The 27,698-nt window shown below is 34.9% G+C and overlaps 1 protein-coding gene across 2 annotated transcripts in view; it reads right to left on the reverse strand.

Annotated features, from left to right (window-relative positions):
* Positions 1 to 27,698, reverse strand: part of Grm8 (glutamate metabotropic receptor 8) — a 724,606-nt gene that overhangs the window by 80,957 nt on the left and 615,951 nt on the right. For both annotated transcript variants that reach the window (XM_076862113.2, XM_076862107.2), the window contains one exon: positions 1,391 to 2,326. In XM_076862113.2, coding sequence (XP_076718228.1) covers positions 1,391 to 2,326 — 936 coding nt within the window. The remainder of the gene's footprint in view (positions 1 to 1,390; positions 2,327 to 27,698) is intronic.

Below are 27,698 nucleotides of genomic sequence, written 5' to 3' on the forward strand. Positions count from 1 at the left end.
TGATGTCCAACATTTTGTTGTAGGACCATGTTTTTATTTAGTCTAAAAAAACTGAGACACTGAAAGAACTGTCTGAATAGAGAAAAACATCCTATTTGCATTGGTGTTTGCCCTGTTCCATCTGTGGATATCATTATATGAAAAATAAGAACAGGTTATACTTCATAAAATATAAAGGAAGAGAAAATAGAAAAAAAAAGTGAGATGTTATCTCAGGAGATTTTGTTTAGTTCTAATATTTATTGTCCACCAGAAAGCAGAGTGAACTTATCATGGCCCTTTCCAGGTAAATCAGTCTACAAAGAAACAGTTCAAATACAAGTGTAAGAACTGCTTAAGTTTTCTTTACTAATAATTCATACAGCTTAGACATTTCCAAATGCTGAAAAAAATTATTTTTCTTTGACTAGTCCAATAAATCATATTAAAAAATAGACTTTGAGAGATTTGTTTCCACATTCTTTCATAATTTAGATTTACAAGTTTGATCCTAATAAATTCCCATTGACATATACCAAAATATGTGTTCTGACTCTTAGGCAATGGTCTTTGTTCAACAGATTGGTTTATTACTATCCCACTACCCAAATCTTATAACTTGGGGTTAACCTTACTTTTCTGTCTTACTGTATATAGAACTACATTCATCTAGTTCAACACATGTTCCCTCTCATATGCAGATGTTCTTTATTAGCAATGTTTTATGTAGGAAAAGTTAATGGGAGATTAGTGACAAAGGAAATTAAAGTTATAAACTGTTTTATATAATTTTCCATTGCTGTCTTCTTTATTCTTCACTATCATCTTTCACATATGGAAAGGTAATGAGAATAGGGGCTCAGAAATAATAAGAGGTTCAGATTGTACTTAACCATTTCAGTTTCTCTTTGTTTTAGTTGTTTTATTGTAAACTCTACTTCCATGACTAAAATCATCATAATGATGAAGGGATGGCTTCCCTCCCCTGAAACCCCCCAGAGTTACAGTAGAGCAGGGAAGGAGGCATTTGTCATGCAGTAGGATATTCTGGGACAGCTCACTCCTGTGAGCCACATCTGCCCTTTTTCCTCACACTTTTAATTAACATTTGGAAAAAGAACTTAGATGTTAGTAGATAACAAAGCTGTTAAAAGAGACCAGGAAAGTGATGTGAGTTCTGTCAATCTTCTCCCTTGCCAAGGAGGATACAAGAGAGTGTTTTTCTTGGAAAATCAGCTCTAGTCAACACATACTCAAAGCAATGTGACCTTGAGCTATATATGTCTAAATAAGAATAGCACAGACTGAAGCATCTTGAGAGAATGTAAATGAACCAGGAAGAGGAAACGCATCCTAAATGAAGAAGTTAAATCCAGAAAAAGAGTTGTCAAATGCATTTCCTGCCACTTACCTTTTCTGCTGACTGAGCTGTACCAAAAAAGATGGGAATGAAAGCTAACCAAATGATGCAGGTGGTATACATGGTAAATCCGATTGGTTTGGCTTCGTTGAAAGTCTCTGGAACACCTCTCGTCTTAATGGCATAAACAGTACAAGTGACCATCAAGAGGATACTGTATCCAAGTGAACAAATGAGCGAGAGATCAGAAATGTCACACTTGAGCACTCCTCGGGCGTTTTCCGGATCCAGTGTCCGTTGTTCTCCATAGTCGATGATGGTGTGTGGTGGGTCCACAACAAACCAGACAAACACCCCAAGGAGCTGTATGGAGATGAGGCTGAAGGTGATCACCAGCTGGGATGCTGGACTAATAAACTTGGGTGCTGTGACAGATTTCTTCCCCTGCTCAAATATTCGGTGGATACGGTTTGTTTTGGTCAGAAGGGCTGCATAGCTGAAACACATACCAAGTCCCAAGAAGATCCGTCGGAAGGAGCATATGATTGTATCTGGTGCTGCAATCATTAAAAAGGTGATGGAATAACAGAGAAAAATCCCTGTTAGGAGCACATAACTAAGTTCCCGTCCTGAAGCCCTCACAATAGGTGTGTCATTATAGCGGACAAAGGTCACAATCACAAAGGTGGTGGCGATGATCCCCAGTATTGCAACAAACACAGGCACCACGGCCCAGGGAGAATGCCACTCCAGTTTGATGATGGGGATACGCTGGCAGCCTGTACGGTTGATGTTTGGTCTCTGATCCAAAGGGCAAAGTTCACAGGAGAGCTCATCTACCTGGTAGTTGTAACCTTCGCAGCGCTCACAGTGCCAGCAGCAAGGGACCCCTTTCACAGTTTTCTTCCTTTCCCCAGGCTTGCAGGGCAGGCTGCAGACAGACGCTGGCTGAGTGTGTTCTCTATTAGCCCACTGCATGTCTTCCACCTGTGGGTATAAAAAATTAATGAGCCTTCCATTTTTCCCCCATTTATAATATCCTAATCCTAGCCACAGGTTTGTAATAAATCACTGAATGCTGACAGTACAAATACAGTTTACCATAATAAGAGCCCAATCTCTTTCCCCGATATTGACTTTATGAAAGTGTTAAATGATTGGGTCCAATAAATCATTCACATCATCAACTTGATAAGTGTCATTAGTTTCCATTTACCTCTTCATTGCTGACCAATCTGACATTTGCAGAAAGATTTATTGGCCCAAACAGTTTTAACGCGAAAAGAAAAAAAAAATAAAAAGGTCCATAGGATATTTTAGAGCTAATCACAGGTATAAATGCCAGATTCTCTGAAACACTGGATTATGATATAAACATATTTAAAAGATGATCTATGTCTTTCTACTATACTGGGGGAAATTCAGTTCACACTGTGGCGATTTTGAAAGGAAATGGCAAAACAAGTTAACTTTAATCTTTGTCTCCTTATGTGTTCATGGAGATAAGAACACTTATGTGCTTTGTTCCTGTTTAGGTTTGAATCCACTTTTTCTTCAGGCGTGCATTTCCACATTATGCAAAAGACCATGCTGATTGAGATAGCTTAATGGTAATGTTTTCCACTGAACAAAAGCCATCCAACAGGTGATTTAAAACAGTGACATTAATTACAAATGAGGGAGTTTCCCTACTGTGCAGAATATTTGCCTTACAGCTTTAAAGTTCTACCTTATAAATCACAGAATATTTTATTGAAATAAAATAATTTTGAAGGGGACAGTGGCAACTGTAGTGCCAGTCCCTTACCTTGAATTTGTTCCTTATTAGATATACAATAATTTGAACAGAATGTTAGTAGTTAAAAACTCTTATAGATAAGAGGCCATTTGCTATGAAAACCAGCTGCTATATAATAGGTCAGGTCTGTGAAAGCAATGATTTGCTTACTGGTGTGAACCAACAGTGACTGACACACAATCTTGTCTTCAACAGATATTTGCTTAATTCTTGAGGAAGAAAGGATAGAAAGGTAGCACACAGAGACCTCAGGAATAAAGGCCAATTTGAGAGGCATGGAAAAGGGAAATGAAGGAATGTGTGAAAGGGAGAAACCCCTTATTTTCCCAAGACACAGCTTTATTAACAATCCTTAAGAATTATGATACTCTGTGCTGGTCACTTTCCAAGATTGGTCCCTGATAACCTCTCCTGAAATGCATCCACTCACCTGGTCCTCTCTCACTTTGAATAAGAGATGATCTACATAAACAAGAGTATATTCCAAAAATGATGGTATGTGATTTCTGAAGCTAGGTCATAAAAGACATTTTGGCCTATACTTTGCTTTTTCTTGGATCTTTCACTCCAGGGGAAGCACCAGAGTGTCAATTCCCTATGGAAAGGAAGAGAGGCCTGGGCCAATCACAATCACCAACTTGCCGTGCCTGAGATGGAGCCACCCACAAAGGTATCATCTGGTCCAAGTCAAGACTTTGAATGATGCATCTCTGACTGACATCTTGGCTACCAACTCAGGAGAGTCCTGAGGTGAAGCAGCCCAGCTAAGCTTCTCCTGAATTTCTCATTTACAGAAAGCATGTGAGATTATAAATGTTTGTTGTTTTAAAATGCTAAATTTTGGATTTTATTTTTATAGCAAAAGAAAATTAATGCAGCTTGGAAACTTACTCATTCTGTGTCCACTATCATTTTAACATTAGTGATGTATTGAGAAGCCACACCCAGGCACAGCTACCATACATCTTTAAAATATCAAGCATGCAGTCTCAGAAATATTCCTTCATCACTTTTAAGGCTGCCCCCTCCCTTTGGCAACCAGGTGACTGAGATTGTTCTTATGCTTTTATTACTTAAAATGCTTTTCTTTCTTGAAAACTTCTTCGAATAGCTGAAGGCAGAGAATCATAATTCTTAAACTCAATTTTTGCAGAGGGCTATCTAACCCCCTCCAAGGTAGAGTAAAGAATTCATTTCAAACATCTTCCCTTGGGAAAGGAGATGCTACTTCATGTGTCATAAGTTCATACAAGACTATTAAATCTATTCTATGAGCATAACACAAAGGTAAATTAATCTATCATAACTACTAATTCTCCATTAAGTTTTAATAACTTTAAGATTTTATTTACTTACAAGATTATGGTAAGAAAGAAAATAATGTTAAATCGGAAACACATAGTAGCTTTTCTAAAAAAATTGAGAAAAAAATGAAATGTTCTACTGAGTAGCTGAAATATTGATTTTATACCATAATGGACTCATAAGATAATAAAATATTTTCTGAAGGTAAACTTTATGGTTCAAAACTAATTATTGTAAAACCAAAATTGCATTTTTTTCTGGGACTTTTATGGATTTATAATATTATAGTCCAAAAGAGTTAGCAAAAAAAAAAAAAAATCTCAGAAATGTTAAACATCAAGCTTGATGGAAATTTAAAGGATACTATTATGGTTTGAATATGAGGTGTCCCCCACAGTGCCCCTGTGTTAATGCACAAATATTCAGAGATGAAATGATCAGATTATGAGAACCGTAACATAATCAGTCCATCCTAGTTTGAATGAACTCACTAGGTGGTAACTGTAGGTAGGTGGAGCTTGGCTGGAGGAAGTGGTTCATTGGGGGTGTGCCCTGGAAGGGTGCATTTCTCTATGGTCCCTCCCTCTCCTTTTTCTGCTTCTTGGCTGCCATGAACAGAAAAGCAGTCTTCCACCATGCCCTTCTGCCATGTTCTGCCTTGTCTTGGGCCAGAGAAATGGGCCCACCATGTGCTGAATCTCTAAAACCATGAGCCAAAATATTTTTTTCCTCATCTAAGTTGTCAGGTATTTTTGTCACAAGGACAAAAAGCTGAGTAACACAGTTATCTCTGGTGACATGTAAGATGTTTTAAATCTCCACATGCCTTATTTTGTGAAAGGAAATATGATGCATTAACAAAGAAATATAGCCATGTTGGATAAGTCTCAATACATAGGATGAATATGTGCCATTATAACCTAAATATGAAATTTTCCTTGATAAGTTTTCTGTGTATAGAATTAATGGATAAATGTTTTTTGTAAATGTAAAATAAAGTTATAAAACTGTGGAAAATGCAACATTTCAATAGTTGTGAGGATTTCTTTTAAATAAAAATATATTTAAATCATACATGCAATACTTTTTAATAAATGGAGATTAAGTTTGTTTTAGAAAACAAGCTTAGTATATGTATCTCCATTTTCATCAAGAAATCTATTAATGTATGACTATTATAAATTGGTATTATAATTAAGGTCTGGAGACCAACTACTCACTATCCATCTCAAGGAAAGACAAATGACCTATGCTTGAATGAGGATCTTATAAATACATTGGTATTTGAAACTAATGACATATTTTATATAGTTTCTAAATGATGTTTTAAACAATACTACTTGAATATAAATTAAACTGCCTCATTTCTATAACTTCCTTATTAAAAAATTAACAAGGATCATTGAATCAGTTTGATTGCTATATTAACAAATTATTCCATCTTTCATATAAGTATGAAGAGAAGGCTTATCCAAGTATTTTTAAAGTTGATCTCCCTACCATTGGTATTATTCAGATATTGCTATGTTTCTGTCTAAAACATGTAGTCTAACAAATGGATGATTGTTATATAGATAGACTTTCTACAGACAAAATGATAGCCCATTCCTATCTTGACATTATTTACCAACAATGATTCATTCAGTAGGTTTCAATCCAGTGCATTTCGGAACATGTAAGCCACCGGCTTGTTTCTGCTGCAAAATCCTGTTATTTCTGCAGAAAACTACATCAGCAATCATACTTTAAAAAATATTTCTGGGTGACTATGCTTGCATTTTAAAATTTTTAATCTTTCCAGAACAGTCATATCAGAGTAATGTTACATATACTCTTTAAAGAGAACATCATTTTTAGAGAATAATTTTGTTCTGTAACAAAGAACTTCTGAAAAAACATTACAAGAATGTTTCACAATTGAAAACCCCATTGTAATTAATAATTTCTAGTATTTATTACAAATTTACTCAAAATTTAACTTGTTAGAGATGATGCAAATATATTAAGTGTTATCTTCATTAATGTGATTATCATAAAGTGAGTATTTTTTAAATATACAATTCAAAAGACTGATATCTAATCATAACACTGGTAACTTTTTTCACCCTTTGAAAATTGAATATGGTTGAGGTGATTACCAGATTGAGGTCCTGGTTTTATTTGATGTTCCAAATCTATATAACCTTTTTAAATTTTTTTTTTAGAGAGAGAGAGAGAGAGAATCTTTTTTGTAGATGGACACAACACAATGCCTTTATTTTTATGTGGTACTGCGGATCAAACCCGGGTTCTACCCGTGCTACGTGAGTGCTCTACCGCTGAGCCATAATTCCAGCCCATGATAACCTTTAAAAACGCAAATTTCCTATTTTAAAGGACAATTTAAGATGAAATTGAGTAAAACAATTTCATTTATAATAACATTGAAAAATAAAATATTTAAGAAAAAGCTTAGTAAATGAAGTACAAGATTTAACTGGAAATTATGAAACATTATTGAGAAAAATAAAACAAGGCTCAAATAAATGAGAAGAAATCCCATGTTCACAGATCAGAAGAGGTACTATTGTTAAGATAGTAATATTCCCCAAACTTATCTTGTTAGAGTCTGTAAACAAGTCAAGATGGCGCCTGGTATTTTGCAGAGGGAGTGGTTTGTGAAGTGCGCCAGCGAGCCATTAAGTGTGGAGATTCCTTATTGGTAGACTGCTGTATCTAGTTTATGTTAATTAAGATAAGCTGTGTGGAATGTATATATACCCCTCCTGTCCTACAATAAACGGCTCCCACTCCTGCTGTATCAATGTACACAAGTTGCTCGTCACCCCTGGTTATTTTGCTGCAGCCGGACTGTGGCATTATCTACTGATTCAACACAATCCCTATCAAAATCCAGCTGGCTTCTTTACAAAAATTCACAAGGTCATCCTAAAATTTATTTGGAAAAATTAAGGGATCCAGAACTATACTACTGGCATAGAGATGAGTTAATAAAATAAAACTGAGAATGCCCAAACCTTTACATATGTGGCCATTGATTTTTGACAAGTATGGCAAGAAAATTCAATGAGACTGAACAGTATTTTCAAATGGTGCTAAGACAATTGGAGATTTTATATATATATATATATATATATATATATATATATATATATATATATATATATTTATATATAAAATATATAAATATATATATATAAATATATATATATGAAGTGAGATTCCTACTTCACATTCACATTACACAAAAATTAACTCAAAATTAATCAAAGACTTAATGTGAAAGCTGAAACCTAAAATAAAACAAAAAACTCTTAGAAGAAAACAAGGAAAAGGAAATCACTGTGACCTGGAGTGCACTAATGTTGTGTTAGATATAACAAGAAGAGTAGAAGCAACAAAAAGACAAACAAATAAATTGGACTATCAATATTAAATACCTTTGTGTTTCAACAGATAACATAAATGTGAAAAGATAGCCCCCAGAATGGGAAAAGAATTTTCAAATCATAGATCTGATAAGGTCTTTGTATCTAGAATATATACTTTAAAGAAAACTTCTAAAACTCTGCAGCTAAAACATAAATAATACAATTTAAAATAAGTTAACAAATTGAATAGCTTTTACTCCAGGAAGATACAGAAATTGCCAGTAGCACATGAAAACATATCCAACATCATTAACCATCAGAGAAATACAAATCTAAATACCAGCACCCACTAGGATGATTATAATAAAAATTAAGATAATTACAAATATCAAAGAGGATGTGGAGAAACTGTAACCCTTTACATGGCTGATGGCAATGTAAAATGATAATGTAGCTTTGTAAAATGATTTGGAAGTTCCTTGAAAACTCAGAGTTGCAGTATGATTTATCAAATTGACTCCTAGGTATATATCAGAAATAACTTAAAATATATATCAACAGAAAAATTCATGTATAAATGTTCATAGAACACTATTTATAATACAAAAAAAGAAACCCAGAAACAATCCAAATGTCCCTTAACTGATGGATGGATAAACAAATGTGGTATATCCATACAATGAAACATTATTCAGCAATAAAAAAGGGATAAAGTACTGATGTATACAACAAAATGGATGAACCTTAGAAACATTATACTAAGCCAAAGAAGTCTATCACAAAAGATTTTATGTTGTATGATTTTATTTTATAAGCAATGTCCAGTGCAGGCAAATCCATAGGAAGTAGCATAGTGACTATTGGGGTTAGGGAAAAAGAAAATAGAGAATGGTAGCTAAAAGAAATGGGCTTTCTTGGATAGTGATGAAAATGGCCTAAAGGCGGATATTAGTAACAGATAAATAACACTGAATATATGAAAAACCACTGAATCGTGTACTTTACAAGGGAGAATTTCATGGTACAAATTGTCTTAAGTCTGTTTTCTGGTGCTAAAACAAATAGTTGAAACTAGATAATGTATGAATAATAGAGGTTTCTTAATCACACAACTCTAAGTCTGGGGAGCCCAAAACCATGGCACTGGCATCAAATGAGGGCCTTCTTTCTGCATCATAACATGGTAGAGGGCATTTTACAATGAAAAAAAGCAAGTATATTACCTTGGGTCCCTTCCTCTTCTTATAAAGCCACCCTTGCCATCATGGGGACTTAAACTTCATGACCTCATCCAAATCTAACTCCTAAAGGCCCACCTCCAAGTACCATTAACATGGTTTTAAGATTATATTTGTAATGCATAAATTTGAGATGGGGACATATTCAAAGCATAGCATGATTTATTCCAATTAAACTGATATCTTTAAAATACAAGAGACTATTTGACATGATACATTCAGGCAGCTTTAACACTCAGTTCTTTATTATTATACAAAAAAATATATTCCATGCTCATTTTGCTATTTGGATCAAACCACAAAGTTCAGTGTGAGCATTCAACAGTGATCAAGACATGGTTTCTTCTCTCCAGACATTGTGTGAGTGAAGACAGGGATAAACAAAAGAGCCACAGCTTAGCTTTAGGCTCCTGGGTGAGTGTTAAAAAATGGTACTAGCCTGGGGGTGTCAGTGGTGAAGTACTTGCCTGACATGTAAAAGGCCCTGGGTTTTATCCCCAGTAATATGAAAAGGAGAAGGAGAAGAACAGGAAGAGGAAGAAGGAAAAGGATGAGGAAGAGAGGGAAGAGGAAAAGAAGGAAGAGGAAGAGAAGTAGGAGGAAGGAAAAGAAAAACAGACAATATTGCTGCCAGAAGAGCATATGGCAGGGCCACCTAGTCCAAGTTCAGGGTTCATGGATGTAGTTTGAAGAATGTGTAGAAGACATGAAAGAAGTCTCAAGAGCTCACCAAGCAAATATAAAGATATTGTCAGCAACAGCCATGAAAAACTGGAGAAACTAAAGGTAGTAAGAATATTAGGAGTGTGGATGGAGTGGCAAGAGAGGGTAGGGAAGAGCGTGGGCATTAGGTCATGAAGGGCCCTGGAAGACACGAAAAGGAGTTGGGATGTCACCTTGAAGTTAGGGTTCTAGCCAGAACAAGGATGACTATTCTTGCTTTAGAAAGACTCTCTGGACTGCAGGGTAGAAGGAAAACAAGCCCAAGACTGGATAAAGATAAATATCAGATAATTTGAGGGTGATGCAGAATTCCAGCTGAGAGGTAATGACAATGGGAACCTGAAAAATGGCTGTGGCCATGGGGGTGGGGTGGTGAGGATTCTGCCAGCTGCTGCTTTAAGTGCCATCACCAAATTTGGTAGATAGCAAGTTTCAGGCCCAAGGTTAGTTAGTAGGAAGGAATTCTTGAAGCCAAGAGGCACTTAGGATCATGAAACTCCCACCACTAAATACCTCAGTGTGCTAAGGGGCTCTGCCCTGAGCTGAGTCTTGCTGCCCCCATGTCTATCCTTCAATGACACAGAATGAAACTATTTGGAGAAAGGGTCTTTACAGATATCATCAATGTAAATGAAGTCACCAGTGTGGACCACTAGTCCAGTCACCCACTAGGATGACATAATAATGTTGTTGTTGTTTTTATAAAAACAGGGAATTAGTATACAAATATGAATGGAGGGAATACCATAAGAAGGCACAGGAGAAAACCACATCCATGAATGAAGGAAGGCCTCAGAAAAACAACTCCACCATCATCATGATCTTAAGTGGCTCAGTCTGTGGCACTTTCTTCTGGCAGCCCTACAAAACTAACACAGACCCTAGGGGGCCTTCTCATGATGAGGCATGGTCATAAGGTCCCTCACCCATCAGCTTTATTAGCCCATCGGTGTATTACATGGCTTTGTACTAGGGACTCCACATGCAGAGAAGAATCAGATAGATGTTTCATATCATAAAGCCACAGTCAATGTGATCCTAAGACGATTAACTACCAACGATGATGAAATTATAAGTAATATCAAAGAGGCAGGCAAAAGACACCAGGGAAATGCAGAGCTAGGGCACTGCAGCATTGACACAGGGGGCAGAAGGAGGGTTCTTGGGAGAGGCGGGGGCTGTCATGGAAGATACAAAGTTTCCAGGAAGATGGGGAAATGATTTTAGGTAGGACAGATCCCATGAGCAAAGACGGAGGGTAATGACTGTAAGCAACCTGGCATGATTGGAATGTGGTATGTACACACAGAAGGAAGAAGGACAGCCAGGGACCAAATCAGGAAAGGGTTCATAAGGAGTGTGAGGTTCTCAGGCATTATTCTCAAGGTTATGGGAAGGGATTGAAAGATTTTAAGCAAATATGTGACATGATAATGTTGTGTTTTGGTTTTTTTTTAAAGGTTTTGGTGAGCTCAGTGGGGTGACAGATCAGAGAAGATAGTGATATAGCAGCCAGAGTAAGAATTAGGGGAATGCTACCATGATACCAAGCAAGACAAGGGCCAGTGGGCATCTGAGAGGGGTGGTGACGAGGAAGATGAGATGAATTTAGATATAATAAAGACAACAGAAGTGAGGGCAGGAGAGGAACCAAAAGATGGCTTTGAGATTTCTGATCGGTCATTCATCCTTAGCATTCACTAACTTCCACTTCTCCTGATTCATCACTAACCTATCTGGTCATATGTAATCTTATTCCTGTGTAACTCCCAGGTACTGGATGACACTTTTTTATTGAAACTTCTTAGTTCTTGCAGTATACTTCCATGGCACTTTTATAATATGTACTTATGTATTTGTTTCCTTTTTTTTTAACTTAAATATTTGCTTAAAATTTTAGTTTATGTCTCTTAAGAATCACTTATAGGGTTTACTTAAAATATATATTCCTGATTTTCTTAGAGCTTACAGCTCAGTAGGTTCTTGGAAGGAACACTAAGTTGAAATTTCAAAAAGAACTCCTCTTCCTCCTAGTGATTCTTACATAGTAATTCCGAGCCATACTTTAGTAAGCACTAATTTAGTTAGTTTACTTCTTCATAGTAGGGGCCAGATCTAATTTTCCACCATTTCATCAGACAGCCTAATAGTGACTAAGACCTAATAGGTATCAATAAATATTTGTTGAACAAATAGAGAAGGAAGGAAAGCGAGTAAGTAGAAAAGAATGACTGGTTTTGAAAAGCAGATCATGACTCGGTTCATGCCTATGAGTCAGAATCGCCTGTAGGAAGATAATAAAAACACAGTTATACACAAGGCAGTTGAGACCACAAATCTTCTTAAGGGAATATTCACTCATGGAAATGAAAGAAAGTACAAAGGGAAGATGCTACAAGTAGAACCCTGGACATTTAAGAATGTGAGAAGCAGATTTAGGAAGATCACTGAGGATGGATAATAAATAAATAAAGCCAGATGGAAAGTAGGGAAGAAACCAGATGAAAGTCCAAGAAATAATTGCAATGAAATAGTTAATTTCATAAATGAAGGAGTGGCTAGCAATGTCTAAGAACAGCCACCTTTCATGAGGAAAAGATGTGAATATCTAGAGTCCCTGGGTACCTTTATGAAATAAAATGTACCTTTTCTGTGAAGTCCTCTCTGATCTACATTACTTTCCACAGGTAGATCTTTTCTTCCACAATGTTTCAACAGCCTCCAATACATACTTTTATTGTAGCTCTGGTATACTCTGATTATCTACTGATGTATTTATTTTCCCTTTAGATGGGGAATATATTCATCTCAGGGACATCTTATTTAATTTTACCCTCCATCACCTATATTAATAAAGAGGACTCAGCAGGAATTTCATATTTGACAAATATATAAATTGATTAGGAAATAGAATACACTGGAGACATGTCTACAATGATACATTTTCTACTGCTCTCCTCTTGGTGTTTGAGGAGCCTGGCTTCAGGCAATAGGCAGATCTGAGTACTGAACTTGTTCTTTCTTAAATATCTAAGGTTTCTAGGTTATTTCATCCATAACGTCAGAGAAACTGATTTTGAGGAGACAAAGCATCCCGACACATACCTTTGGGGGATGTTGGAAAGATCCAACATGTTAAGATCTTTGAAAGTGGTATGACAACAGAAAATGTAAATGACAGGCAGAAACTCTTCATATCCCTTGATTTGGGACTGAGAGGCAGCACTAGAAAGAAGGTACTCATCTCTGCCTATAATTAAATACAGCTGGTCTATCTGAACATTGTCAGCAACAACAAGTAAAAAGCCACTGTCTCTGGATTTCATCCAGATCTGCTCTTTTTTGCTTTTTTTTCCCCAGAATCTCAGCTCTTAATACTGGTTTTGGTAATTGCCACACCAGATGTGCCATCTTTCATATACAGAGAAAGCCATGTAGCAATGTGCCCTTGCACCTTGACCAGAGTCAAGTTTGGGGATGGAGACATTAAAGTGTGAGTGGTGGGATGAGTGGCCTAAGGGAAGAGTGCAGAATGTCTGTCCTGCAGTATTTTTGATTCATGGGATACAACAATCCTAAAACAAAGTTTCTTCCCAACTCAGCGGATATGCAAATGTGTGGTATTTATTGTGAGACTACTAATGCAGAATCATTACCTGACTTCATAAATTTATGGTCATTCTAATTTGAATACTATAGGATGATAATTTTAAATCATAAGCCATCGAGGTACGGTTGCATTGCTATGTTCACGATTATTGTATTTTAGATGGCAAAAATTAGTTTCAAATAATTTTCTTCAATAAACTTTTCATGTAGGAATAATTCATCTAAATGTATTTGATGTAAACAACTACTTTAATTTCTTAGTGTGTGACTGTTTTTTTTCTGAATATTATTTAAACATTCACAATATTTATATTTTGAACTTAAAATTCAGCTAAATCTTAAAATATAACTTACATGTCATATATAAATAGCTATATTAAGTAAGTGATACCAACACTTTACGGTAGCTAAATTTAATTAAATGGATTCTTCATTGCTAAAGGTAAGTAGAAGTTAATAGTATAAAAGTCATTTCAGGACTAAAATTCTCCAATGGCAATTGTGAAAACTTTCAGATTATCCCACTTAATTATTCATATTTCTTATTTTTCCTGCACTAATCTATTAATGCATGCAGAGACTGAGTTAGTTCATTATAAAAGATATTTTGAACAACACGATACGTGTTTTGCTCAGTGAAAAACACTTCTCCATTTCAATCTTAGTCCATATGACTCAATGGACTTTATTCATAGATGGTTGGAGGAAGCAAATGCCTTCAGAGTGTTATAAGGGTTCTGGAAAGAATATTTTCTGATGCAAGTCACAAATATTGCTAAACAAACACTGTAAACATAACATCAACAATTATAAAAGCAACTAACATTTATTGATGGTATAATGTGAGTCAGAAAGTGTTCTAAAAACTTAACTTTAAATGCTATAGCTACCCAGTAAGTTAGGAATCTGTTCCCCCACTTCTCAGGGAATTTTGTTTAAGGTGTCACAAGGGGTTAGGTAACACAACTCACATCACACAGCTGTTTAATAGTTTAACACATACCAGTTCACATTTTATTGTGAGATCCATATTGCTCCCAGGGTAGTGCATGACACATAGTAGTTAAGTTGCTAACTATTTTTGAAAATTGTATAAGGAACATCCATAATAGGGAACAGTAAGATAGGAGGCAGTGCAGGAGGCATAAGGACTTAAAATAGTAGTCTAGGTGAAGGAAAAGTGGCCCCAGACAGGAGAAACTCTAGACAGTAACATACAGTAACAGACAAACTCTAGACAGTCATACCAGGAGAGTCAGTTCATTGGGAATGAAAAAGTAGGGTGAATCTAAAACAGATGAAGGGAGAAGAATCAATATGTTGATCGTTTATTTAAAAAGTTCATTCACACAGGACATGCAATAGTTTGGATCTTGTGTATCACTCACACAAGGTTAGTCCCCAGCATGACACTATTAGGAAGTGGTAGAAATTTTAAGGGGTGGAGTGGCAGGTCTCTAGATAATGGGAGGGTGTACCTTGGAAGGGTATTAGAAGGACCTGGGTCCTTCCTCTCTTTTACTTCCTGGCCATGAGGTGAGCAGATTTGCTCTGCCATGTCCTTTCCACCATTGCCATCTGGCACCCCCACCAGAGGTCTAAAAGCAAAGAGTTCACCTGATCATGGGATGGAACCTCTAAAACCATGGGCCAAAATAAGTCTTCTCCATTATAGGTTAATTATCTCAGGTATCTCACAGTAACAGAACTGACTAACCTAAGACACTCACAATAAAATAGAATTATGTTTTATGGTTTGAAAACATTGTATCCTTATTGTAATCCAGATCTGGAACATCCTCATAAGCTCCTGTGTTGAAGTATTTGTCCCCAAAGCAGCAATGTCCAGGGGTAGTGCTTTTGGAAAGTGACTGGATCATGAGGACTTTAACCTCATCAGTGGATTAATCTATTTGAGGGGTTAAAATTTTGAAAGGGCTACTGACAGGAGGTGAAAACTAGTCAGGTGGGGCATGGATGGAGTCAGTAGGTCACTGAAGGCATGCTCTGGGGGACCTTATCTTGTCTTTGTCCCCTTCATATCTCTCTATTTCTCTCTCTCTGTTCCCACACTGCCATGACTGAAACAGCTTTCTTTTACCCTTTGCCATATACTTCTGCCATGACGTTTCTGTCATGAAGCCAACTGACCAGGAACTGAAACATGAGCCAAAATAAAACTTTCCTCCTCTAAGATTTTTTTTTTTTATGTCAGATATTTTGGTCACACTGACAAAAAGCTCACTAATAGAACCCTTGTGATTCCACAACACTGTTTCTGGCTAAGACAGTTCTACCTATATCATTCCATTTAAGAGAATCATAAAGGTTACTGCATACATTTATCATGTTATTTAAAAATGCACTAAATGATACTCTTTCTGAAGGTAAACAACGGGTTTCTTGGATGCAGAACAACGGGTACTCTTGGAATTGGGGTGTTGCACTGAAATTAGTTGTACCAAGTGAAAACAACATACTATATTTTGAGTTTTTCAACCCTCTTATCCTGTTGGGTCATAGAATATTATCAGCTGTGTATTTCAAAATTCAATTTTGGAAATACTTAGATTCAGCAACCTAAAAGAAAAGTACTTGGACGTTAAGTGATTTCTCAGGGAAGCTCACTGTCAAGAAACAAATACATGTTTAGAGAATTTTAAATGAGTTAAAAAAAATCTATCATTAAACATGAGTAGAAGTCAAAGATATTTACTTGAAGAAATTTTCTACCATGAAAACAAATGTTAAATCATATAAATAACAACAACAACAAAAAAGCAATTTAGAGAAAGAGAGGTGATGTGTGGCTAGGAAAGCATCTAAAAATTGTTCAAAACTTCAGAGATATTTTTAAATACAAAACATGAATCAAGAAAAGTTGTATAAAAGAATACTCAGAGAGCATAAAAAACTTGAAAGTTAATTATAATTGTAATTATTATTGTTAGTAATGTGTTTAGTTATATTATTAACAGTAATTATTAGTTATAATTCTAGATATCATAATTATAATTCCAGAAACTCGACAAATTAGAATGTAAATTTGAAATAATCTCTCAGAAATTAGAGCAAAAAAAAAAAAAGAGAGAAAAAAAATAATTAAAGGGTGAGTCCAAAAGACTCAAGATCTCTAATAAGCATTCAGAAAATAGAAATTAGGAACATTGGGATTATCAAACAAAAATTTCCATAATGAAAGCATGAAATTCTAGATTAGAAGCTCATACTAAAGATACATAAAAATGTACAAACATCAGGATATATAGTCTAAGATTTCAGAATACTTGGAATAAATAGAAGACCTTTATATATTTTGGGGGCACTTCCCCCATTCCCAAATAGGGTTTTGAAGAATAGAGTACTTGAAACCTGAGAATCAGGATGCAATTAGAGAGACCCTTTCCATTTGGAAATAAAATGATTTCCAATCTCGATATCAGCAACCTATTTCTTAAGCAAAATAATAATAAGATGAGATTAAAATGAGGTGTTTTTTATATGTTCAGTTCTAAAAGAAAAAAATATTTAAAAAACAATATCCTCCATTCTTCAGTCTCAGCAAGCCTAAATAGGAGAAAGTAAAAGAAAGTGACAGGGGTTGGCTACAGAAAACCAGAGGCTCACCACAAGAGAAATGTGAAAAACATCCCCAGAATGATGAAAAGGAAGATCTTGAGAGGCAAGCTGTGCTGGGGAAAGAGTTTCTGGAAACATAATCTTGCTAGTTAACCAGTTGTCCTCTGAGAAAATTTGGGAGTTAATTGTTTATATATATATAATATTAAATCCACTGAGCAACTAAACAAATTACTTTTAAAGTAATGATTATTAGCTACAGGGAAAAAATTCCAAAAAAGCAAAAATAAAGTATACTCAATGGCACTTTTTTGAACAGCATCTTCCTGACCATAATTATATAATTTATGGTGTACCTTCATTGGTAATATGATAGGATAGGAAGTATAAATGGCAGTAGAGAATGGGTATAGGAAATAATTCCTGATATTTCATAGTATGAAGTCAATATAAACTGACATCACAGAAAAATAAGTAAAAAGAAAGTGTAAGCCAGTTATTTAGAAACAAGGATAAACACATAAAAAAATAAATAATTGAATGTAATTGCCTTGGACATTTGGAAAGAAAAGCAGAAATTTGGGGGACTCAGATTTTCCAGATAAGCCTTGTGGGACCAATGAATTTTAAATCATATTTATAAAAAGTTTAACATTTTTTTAAAAACAAGAATGAGTTGAAACAAAGGATAAAAAGCCAATGGAAAAACAATACAAACAAAAAAAAAACAGAAAAGTTCAGGGAGGTGGACATGAAATGTCAAATAAAAATCCATACAACAAACATTGTAGCACAGAATAGAATTTGCATAAAATCAAATTACTGATGTAGAGGACAACTATTTCATGAATCTCAAACAATGGAGGAAGAAAAGCATGGAGAGAAAAAAGTTAGAAAATATGAAAAAAAGTAAGACAGAGACTATTGAGAAAATTTTTAAAAAAGATAATTAACATTTCTCAAGGAGAAACCAACACAATTGTTAAGGAAAATAAGGTATGAAGAAAGAACACTTAAGCAATAGGAGACATTTGCAAAAACATAAGCTGTTTTGGGTAAGGGTTTATAAGTCAGAGAAGATCCTTATAAAATTCAAACTTGACCAAAAATGGTTATCTAGGGGAAAACAATTAAATGATACCCTCAAACATCTCAACACAAATGCAGACTAAAGAGAAACAAAACTATATTTTAGAAGAAACTCTTATGATCACATAATTAACATGTCAAGCTACTTTACATATTTGAGGACTAGAAGAAAAACATATGCAATCACTAAGAAAACATAAAATGTAAAAAACATTTTATTGTTAAAGTTTGCTTGAATTTGTAATGCAGTCTGCTACAAATTAAGGCAAACTTGAAAAATTCAGACACAGAGCCATAATAAGACTGTGATCACTGAAGCATGTGAGAAATCTATGATACTGTGAGCAAACCTAATTACAAAACTGGACTCAACTATTCTTTTAGTCAGCTTTTTTTTTGCTGCTGTGACCAAAAGACTTGACAAAAACAAGTTTAGAGGAGGAAAAGTTTACTTTGGGGCTCCTGATTTCAGAAGTCTCAGTCCACAAATGGACAATTTCATTCCTTGGGTCTTTGAGGTAAGGCAGAAAATCGTGGTGGAAGAATGTGGTGGAGGAAAGCAGCTCAAGGGATTATACCAGGAAGGAGAGACTCCACTGGCCAGATACAAGAAGGGGTCCCCACTGCTCACCTTCTCCTGCATACCCTACCAGCTTTCAGTTACCACTCAGTTAATCCCAAGGAGGGTATTAATTCACTGATTGGGTTAAGACTCCCTTAACCCAATCATTTCACATCTGAATGTTCTTACATTGTCTCACACATGAGCTCTTGTGGGACACCTAATATTCAAACCATAAAAACTATCAAAAATAATTTTATAGGATCTATAAATCCAAAGGACAAAATTATAATGTGGATCCCAAACCTCAGACCTCAATGAAAATTTAATTTGCATGTCCTTTGGGGGTAACCAAACAAACAAGGAAAAAATGTCAGAAAAATAATAAATCAATAAATTCCAGGGCTCTGTGGAAATGTATCAAAAAGATGGATCATTAGGAAATGCTTCACAGTTTTTTTTTTTAAATAAATTGTTTAGGCCACATTTTCTGATGGCAGCTTTTAGTAAAACTAGAAATAAATTAAGATCACAAACATAAAACACAATGACTTGGAAATTAAACAGTTACTTTCTTCAATAAGTCAGTTCAAAACTACAATTAGAACCATTTAGAAATAAAATACAATGAGGAGACTGCATACAAAATTTAAGTGATAAGGACAAATCTTACTTAAAAAATATTTGTGTTCTTCAATGTATTTAGTATACAATATGAAGTGATGAAAACAAATTAATTTAGTGTTCTATTCTAGAAGCAAGGCAAAAATAATGCATAAAGGTAATAAAAGTGGAAGAAAAATTAATAAGACATAGAAGAGATAATAATAATGAATTAGTTAGTAGCCATTAAAATTGCACATAGCTAGCAAATCTAATTGAGGAAAAAAGGGAAAAAAGAGATATATGCAACCTCAGTTCTGAGATATTATAATCATAGATATAAAAAGGGGAAAAATAGTAAGAATATATAAAAATAGTAAGAAAATGGTATATTTGCTATGTAACATAATAATATGAAATAATATTGCTATATTGCTCTTTAAATATATCCTGAGCTCCTAGACCTAAAAAATACTGTGACATGGTTATGTCTTTAGCAGCTGCATTCTTCTCCTTGTTTTTGCTTGACCTGTCACTTGGAAACAATCATATATACCCTCTGCACCATCATGCCCATGCAAACTAGCTTTTGCTGTCTATTCATTTTCAACACTCAAGAGAAAGGCATCAGCATCCAAATGAAATGACCTATTCTCAATCCCCCTCATTTTTGAAGTCCTACTTTCTTGACATCTGAACACCATCACTACTGTTTCCTCTCCTCTTGTCACGGATGCTGTTTCTCACTTTTCTTTCTTGGTTCCCTAGTTCTGCCCATGATTTTTCCCTTAATATTTTCTGACTTGTCTTTCTCTATCATAGATCCCAACAAGTCCCTGGTTTAAAACATCACTGCTGGACTTCAGTCCTGATCTAGTAACTTACAAACTAGAATACTTCCAGTGGCCCTCTGACCAGGCACTGTGAAGCAGACATAATATGTGACATAAAGCTTAACGTTTGTGAATGATTCATCATCTGACCTATAGCATTTTCTTCTTGATTTTGTTAGATTTTTTTAAATCAATTTTATACTCTATATCAGCTACCACATATATCTTTTCTTTTATCCATCCACAATTCTGCCCAGGCTTCCTGGAATCACTCATCATATTGCCATTCCTTGAATACCATAAAGAAATGGCACCAGCCATTCTTTCTCTTTCACTCCATCCTGCACATGTAAGTCAGAGTCAGATAAAAACGATACTCTAAGTTAGCATAATGCAGCCATCTTCATTTTCCCCACCCCCAATTGATGAATACTGTTCTTATCCCCAAGAAATAGAAACTAGCCCAAGATAAAACCTACTGGCCTGGAGACATGCCCGTCTCTCCCTGTTCTCTCATTGAGAGATAGGAGACAATTTACTGGCCCCTGAGATGGAGACTTACTGGTTTCCTTGTTCACTCTTTGGGAAAATAAAGGGACATGCTGGTTTCCCTGTTCCCCCTTCTGAGAGACAGCAAAACTGCCTGTCTCAGTTCCCAAGAAACAAACTTGCCTTGCACAAGATCAGGGGATGCTTACTATGTCAGTCAAGACTAATCCCGCCCCTAGGGCGTGGCCATGATTCTAGCCTATAAAAGGTAAACTTCAAGGGGGAGTTGCTGCAGCTCTCTCTGCTTGCTGCTGCTGTCCCTCTGTTTGTGCAGAAAAGCCTTGTCAGGCTCCTGACAATAAACCCACTTCCTAACCCAGGTGTGTGTGTGGTCAGTCCTGCGCCACTTTTCTTTTGCTCTACACATCCCCTTTTGCGTCTATACTTCTGTGATAGAGAAGTACAGTGACTTCTCACTGATTCTCACTTATTCTCAAAATAAAATTTAAAATTTATAACATGATTTCAAGCCCTCAGTCTGCCCCAATATATATCTTGAACATCATATAAAATGCCCCTACATGAATTATATGGTTCAAAAATGTTTGTATTAATATCTTCTTACAGCGATATCCGCTTTATTTCTATGACTATTTAAACCTATTTCATCTCTGTCTTGAAAATCATTCTTCCATTCTCTTCCTCCCTCGATTTTTTCCTTTTTTCCTTCCTTCCTTTCTTTCTTGTACTGGAGAATGAATCAGAGGCACTCTGCCATTAAGGTTATACCTCTAGCCCTTTTTATTTTGAGACAGGGTCTCTCTTAATTACTGAGGTTGGCTTTGAACTTGCTATCCTATTGCCTCAGCTCTGGAGTTACTGGGATTATAGGCAATGGCCACCACATCCAGCTCTTCCAATCCTATTCAAAACAATACTATTTCCTCAAGAGTTATTTCAAATCTTCTTCCATTAATTGAGTCTGATTACTTAAACAATAAGTGGCCCATTTCTCCTCTAGCCTCATGCAATTTTGTTTGTATCATTTATATGATAATTTCATTATGCTCCCACATTATAATTAACTATTTTATTAGCTTTTAATCTCTTTCAAGTCAGGGACGGTGTCTAATATGTGCCTTAAAAATGCCTTATACTTGAGATCTATATCAGGTTACTTAACCTAGCATTCCATAATAAAAAGGTGTTAATGATATTTTTAATGTACAATCTTGAGATAATCTAACTCGCAATTTTATAGGCATTAGGAAATAATAGTAAAGTGTCCTCAAGTAAATATGCACCATCATCCTTTGTGCATTTTTGAGAATTATATAATACAAATTAATACTCCCAAATCCATTTCTGTACACTTTCTCTTCATTATACATGATTTCCAGGCTTGAATCTCCAGTTAACCTCACTCTAAAATATAAAACAAAATGTAAAATGACAGTATTTATGAGTATTTATTATGTCAGGTATTATTCAAAGCATTTTAGCTGATTGCATATATTTAAAATGGTTGTTTTTGTTGTTAGTTTGGTTTATCTTTAAATATAAAAATCTTTTCATTATTTTGACATCATTTTAATTTTCTAGCTTCTAATAAAAAATCATACTTCATAACTTAAAAGTCATTTTAACTTAGGCATTTTGAAAATCTCTGTTTTCATCAGGGTTTGATATCAGATCAGGATTTAAGTCTCTGTAATGCAACTAAATATATGTGTTTCTCTGATAACAGCCCTGGTGCATCATTGGTATAGTTTCACTACTATGTGACTGACATTTCCTTTGTGTTGTATTCTTTTTTGTTATTTTAATTAGATATGTACAGCTATGCACCACTGAAATTATCTTTTTCACTTTAAAGATGGAAAAAGAACATTAAAATGTCAGTTTTGTTAACTTGAGTTCACTGAGACAATATTTTGTTTGACCAAGAGTTCTGAAAAGTAAATTTATCACATGGATGAATAAAATCATGAAATATGGTGCTTTCCATGGATTGTAATGTGTTTTTATCTCCAATGCATGACTTGAAGTCTAATACATCTAGTCCAACCTAGTAATCTAAACTCAGACTCAGACATTATGCTCTTTGAGGTTAACCCAATTGTATTGATTATTTATAAAATATGACTCCATTGTAGTTAAGTATATGAGCTCTTTTTCCTATCTCCAGAGAATTGGTAGGTTATAATGGTTGCGAAAATTGCACACATGTAACTATGGATATAGGTGGAAAGCAAATCAATGACAGCTTATCAATCAAACTAAAAGAATAGGTGTACAATCAAGATGAAATTTGAATGCATTTTGGATTTTCAGTGGCAGGACAGTTAGGCTCATTACTCACCAAACCACAAATGATGAGAAATAATATCTTCTCTCTCCCAGTGCCTATGGTACTCTTTTGTGCTTGATTTTTTCCCTTTGATTCCAATGCTTATCTTCTGTATGATCACATATAATAACCTGACCATGCTTTATATCTGTGGAAATATTCTATATATTCAATCATTTCTCAAAGAAATAAGATTTAAATGAGTTAAATTAGAGATCTCAAAAATGGTAAAAATTTATAGCTTTAGTTGGGAAAAAAGTCACATAATTATAATCAATAAATGGGTGAATGCAGACATAATAATATAAGAAATTTTAGATAAAAATCAAAACATAAAGATAAGTTTCGACTAGTCAACAAGAAAATAAGTCAACCAAAGAGAGCTATGCCAAATAAAAGCACATTATAAAACAAACCCTAGAAATAGTTTTCTGTTTTTAAGGAGTCAGGATAGAAAGCACAGTTAAGTACAATTATTTGTCTAAAAGTTTTTAGAAGTACTTTTTTTTTATATTCAGCCTTCCTTTTTATTGTTATTTTCTACAACTCTTAATTATAATAACTGATTTGAATACCTTAAAGAACATGACATGGCTAATGTTTATCATTGTTAAAGTCCTTATTTTCCATTTGGCAATTAACAGAATAGATACAAGATGGAATTTGAGCTTCCAATTGGTGGTACAGAGAATCCTTATTTTCAGAACATCATGGAAATGATTAATGTGTTTCCTACAATGCAAAATGAAGGGGGAAGAGCACTTAGAATAAATTATGATGTCAGAACCAAGGAAAACACTTTAACACAAAACAAATACAAAGAACACAAATTATATTATTTAGAACAGAAACACTAATAGAACAAAACAGATGCAATTTATCCTTTTGAAAGATTCATGGGAAGCTTAATCTGATCTATGTGAATACAGGAGAGTAAGGTACAAATTACAGCCTGATCCCATGACACAGTGCCAAACTAGGCTACAAAAAGCGCCCATAGCTGAATGTGAAGAGACAAGGTAGCAAAGGATGAAAGGAGCTTCTGATGAATCACTCCTGCTGAGGCATTATCTTCACATCCTCGGCTAAGAGCTAGGCAGACTCCAACAGGAGCTGGTGAAATTTATATGGCTCATCACCACCAGTCCAGATAAGGTTGGAAATAGCCATTAGCTAGAATCCCTACCTGGCCACACATAAATCAGGCTGTAGGCCCATCTACTAATTATCAGAAATGAACAATTACCACAAATACCTAAATTCACTGTATTTGTTGTATTCTATATTCTTAGTTGCTCAAATTATTAATGTATTGTCTGTAATTATAATTGCTTTTGATTTAAGACTATAATTAATTATTATGTCAATTTGAAAGGAAAATAATTTATTCAGAGGACTTCTGATATTTGTCACTTGAGTATTCAGTGATGGTCCTATGAGCATTTATTGACTATTGTTCAGTTTTATAGTTTTTTGTGCATGGTATTAGAGATTGAACCTAGGACCTCATACAGGCTAGGCAAGTGCTCTACCACTGAGCTACATCCCTAGATCAGATGCTCAGTTTTTATATCTTTGTTTGGTTTTATATTTGGTGATTGTTAACTTGTATAGATGTAAATGCCCATATATTTTGTTCTTCTTAGAATAAAGTAAGTATAGAATGAATGCTCTTAGAATAAATTCCACTTCAAACATTATATTTGAATCCTTCCTACTTAAAATTTGGTAATGCCCATGAAAAGTAATTTGATTTACTGTGAAAAGACTATGCCAAGGAAAACTCATATCTCAGCATACAAAATGAAGTGCAATATATATAAAGCATCAAAAACCTGGGTTGAAAAGTAAACATAGGAGTACGATGTCTCTGAAATGTCAAAAACCCAGCTTGAGTTCTTTCTTACTCTTACTTCTCCAAATAATTGTTTTGGAGTATGTTACCTGCAGTTGGAGAGTTATTCCTTTGTTTCTAGTTACTTGAATGAGAGACAAAATACTTTGCATTCATAAATGAAATGGCTCATGAGAGCAGATGCAGGTTTGAATAATTTTAAATTCAAAGCAAGGCAAGCAATTAAGTCAATTATTGTTTTGTGTTTTTCAGATTGGCATCTACATGGGAATGCCTCAAACCAGGGCCAGGGTAATAGTGTAGCTAGAGTTAAAAAGGAGAAAACTTTCTCTTTCGAAAATAAAAATTTAAAATGAACATGCTTTTATAAGTTAGAAACCTGTCTTCTTTTATAGAGGGAACCTCCAGCATTGCAAATGTCACCCCTTGTTGAGATTACTAAAAAAATAATAATGTAAACAAAAGAATATTTTATGTGTTTCTGGTAAAAAAAAAAATCCAACAGTATTTTTCCTCTAGAGAATGTTGTTCTCTTCCATTGTCCTCAGTTTCTTTCGCTAATCAAATACAGATGCTAAGGTTTCTTCAGTGGTGTTTTCAGGTTTATTTAGGATCCATAAACTACTTGAAAAAAATATAGACATAGTAACAAGTACTGTTTTAACTGGATGGAACAGAGGACAGAGGAAGAAACACAAAGGAAAACACAAGATGGAACTCGATTCTTACTCTGAAAAGTAAGCATCCTATCAGGGGACTTCTCCCCTAAAGAAGAGTTTGGGGGCCTTTTCCTAAGATGTTCATAGGGATACTGTCTCCCAACATTGCAGAACTCACTGGGAATCAAGAATTAAAATATGAAATTCTAGCTAGCACTAGTATAATGAGTTGACTTAAATAAAGTTCTAGGAGTTTTCTCAGTAAGAATCCCTGATTGACTCATTGCCATATCTGATGCATGCCTAAAATTATGGAAAAGTATATAAGCAGAAAATTCATAGGAAATGACAAAATGGCAAAGCTGAGTTTAAAGCCCAGTAGCTTAATCATAAAGCTACCCTCTCACCTCTGAATGTTGTTTTCCAAGCAGCATCTTTCAAATAAGTGTTGTTGAAAGAACCTCAATGATCTTAACACAGAGCAGCCAATCATTTTCAATATGGAAAAATGGTAAGAAATCAATAAAACAGAGAGAGATGCTATAAAGTTCAAAGTGATGAACACAGAAACTAGGAATAGGTTACGAATAAGGAAGTCAAGAACTGCGGCAAGTAGAGAGAAAGCATCAACAATTTGTAAAGAGGGACAGATACCGAGGCAAGGCGCCTTTCCATGTATTTTGCCAGACAAGATCACAGCCAGTAAATGGTGCAAGTAATCTACACAAGGAAATGAGCTGCAGATAGCAGCAAAGTCAGAATAAGTCCAGTACTGATACTGAAGGAAGTGTCAGCTCTTGGTAATTTCAGCACCAGGTAAAGAGCTGCAGGAGCTAAGCAACGTGAACAAGGTTCAGACCCCATCTCAATTACTGTCATACCGGATAATTCTTGAATGGATCACATTATCTTGTGGTGCCCCAGTGCCTTCTAAAATGCCATTGAAATGGCTTAACAACTTACACTGAGACAAGAGTAGGGTAAAATGTGTTTAAAATCAGAAAGAAAAATTCTCAGTTGATTCAGTGAGTCTTCGAACTGTATAGGAACATATGAGGATAAATTGGAACTTCCCAAACCCCACATGGTCTGAATGTAAACCATTATTTTAAATTGGAAGTGAAATTTTCAATCTTATTTTTCTGCTGTGTAGGCTCAGAGTAACAGTAGTGAGTTTACGGCCTGTGAAGGGACATGTGTCTCTCCTTGCAACTAGGTATATTATATTTTCTCTTTGAAATTCTCTTCAATCACTCTCCAGTCTTGAATAGCAGTATCTGTAATTGTGTCAACAGACATGATCAGTTTATGATCTGAGAAAGTTGAAGCAACAAATGCTTTGCCACTTGAAATCTAGCCCAAAGATAGAAAGCTGCATTGTTAGAGTGAAGGCTAATCTGTACTTACAAACCAGCAGCAATGAATGCTTCCATCCTGTGCTGACTTAGTTGCATCTTTTAAAGGCATGACTGAATTCCTACTTCAGCTGAAAGAACTTAAAAATGTAGAGCAGTAAGTTTTTTAAACCCACACAATTTTTAGTCTATATTAGTGATTATATGAAGTCATTGATTTTTTAACTGAAAGTTGAGTTAGTAGCAAGGCTTCTGAATGTAACTAATTATCAGTATTTCATCTGTTTTTTTTTTTTTTTTTTTTTAAGAACAACATTGAACTATTTCATGGAAAGACAGAATGGGATAAAGAAAAATCCATAAAATTACTGTTTCCTGAATTCAGAAATTCTAGAAAAATATTTGTTTACCTTTTGAGATTTTAAACAGCCAGAGAAGTTAATTCAGCTTTCTATTGTTACTTATAAATGAGTCTATAAATAAGTGGGAATCTCTGCATAGAGATGAAATGAGCCAGCAAAATACCAATGAGTACAATATAAAAAAGCAAACTAACACCATAGATAAGATTCATTGGTCAAAATATGTCTTTTTTTTTTGGATAAGAACACATGTGATAAGTTGTTAGGCCTGATACAATAAATAGATTACTTTCCATAATGGGTTTCTTCAAGACCCAAAATGCTATAAAGGAGCACGGCAAACATTCACAAGACACCATTATGGAATATTCACATTCCAGTTTCAAAATAGGATTAAGCAATTTTGCCATTGAAGAAATGGAATAAGGATAATATTGCTATTTAATAAAAATGAATCAAATGTATATTTACCAAGTTGGTTAACTAGGAATGCTAATAAAATACACATGTAACTAAAAGTTCTGTAATTAATATTATTATAGCAGCCTAAGAAACCATATGAGTTCTTTTCAAATCTTC

The sequence above is a fragment of the Callospermophilus lateralis genome, chromosome 1 (genome assembly GCF_048772815.1).
Source record: "Callospermophilus lateralis isolate mCalLat2 chromosome 1, mCalLat2.hap1, whole genome shotgun sequence".
Taxonomy (NCBI): domain Eukaryota; kingdom Metazoa; phylum Chordata; class Mammalia; order Rodentia; family Sciuridae; genus Callospermophilus; species Callospermophilus lateralis.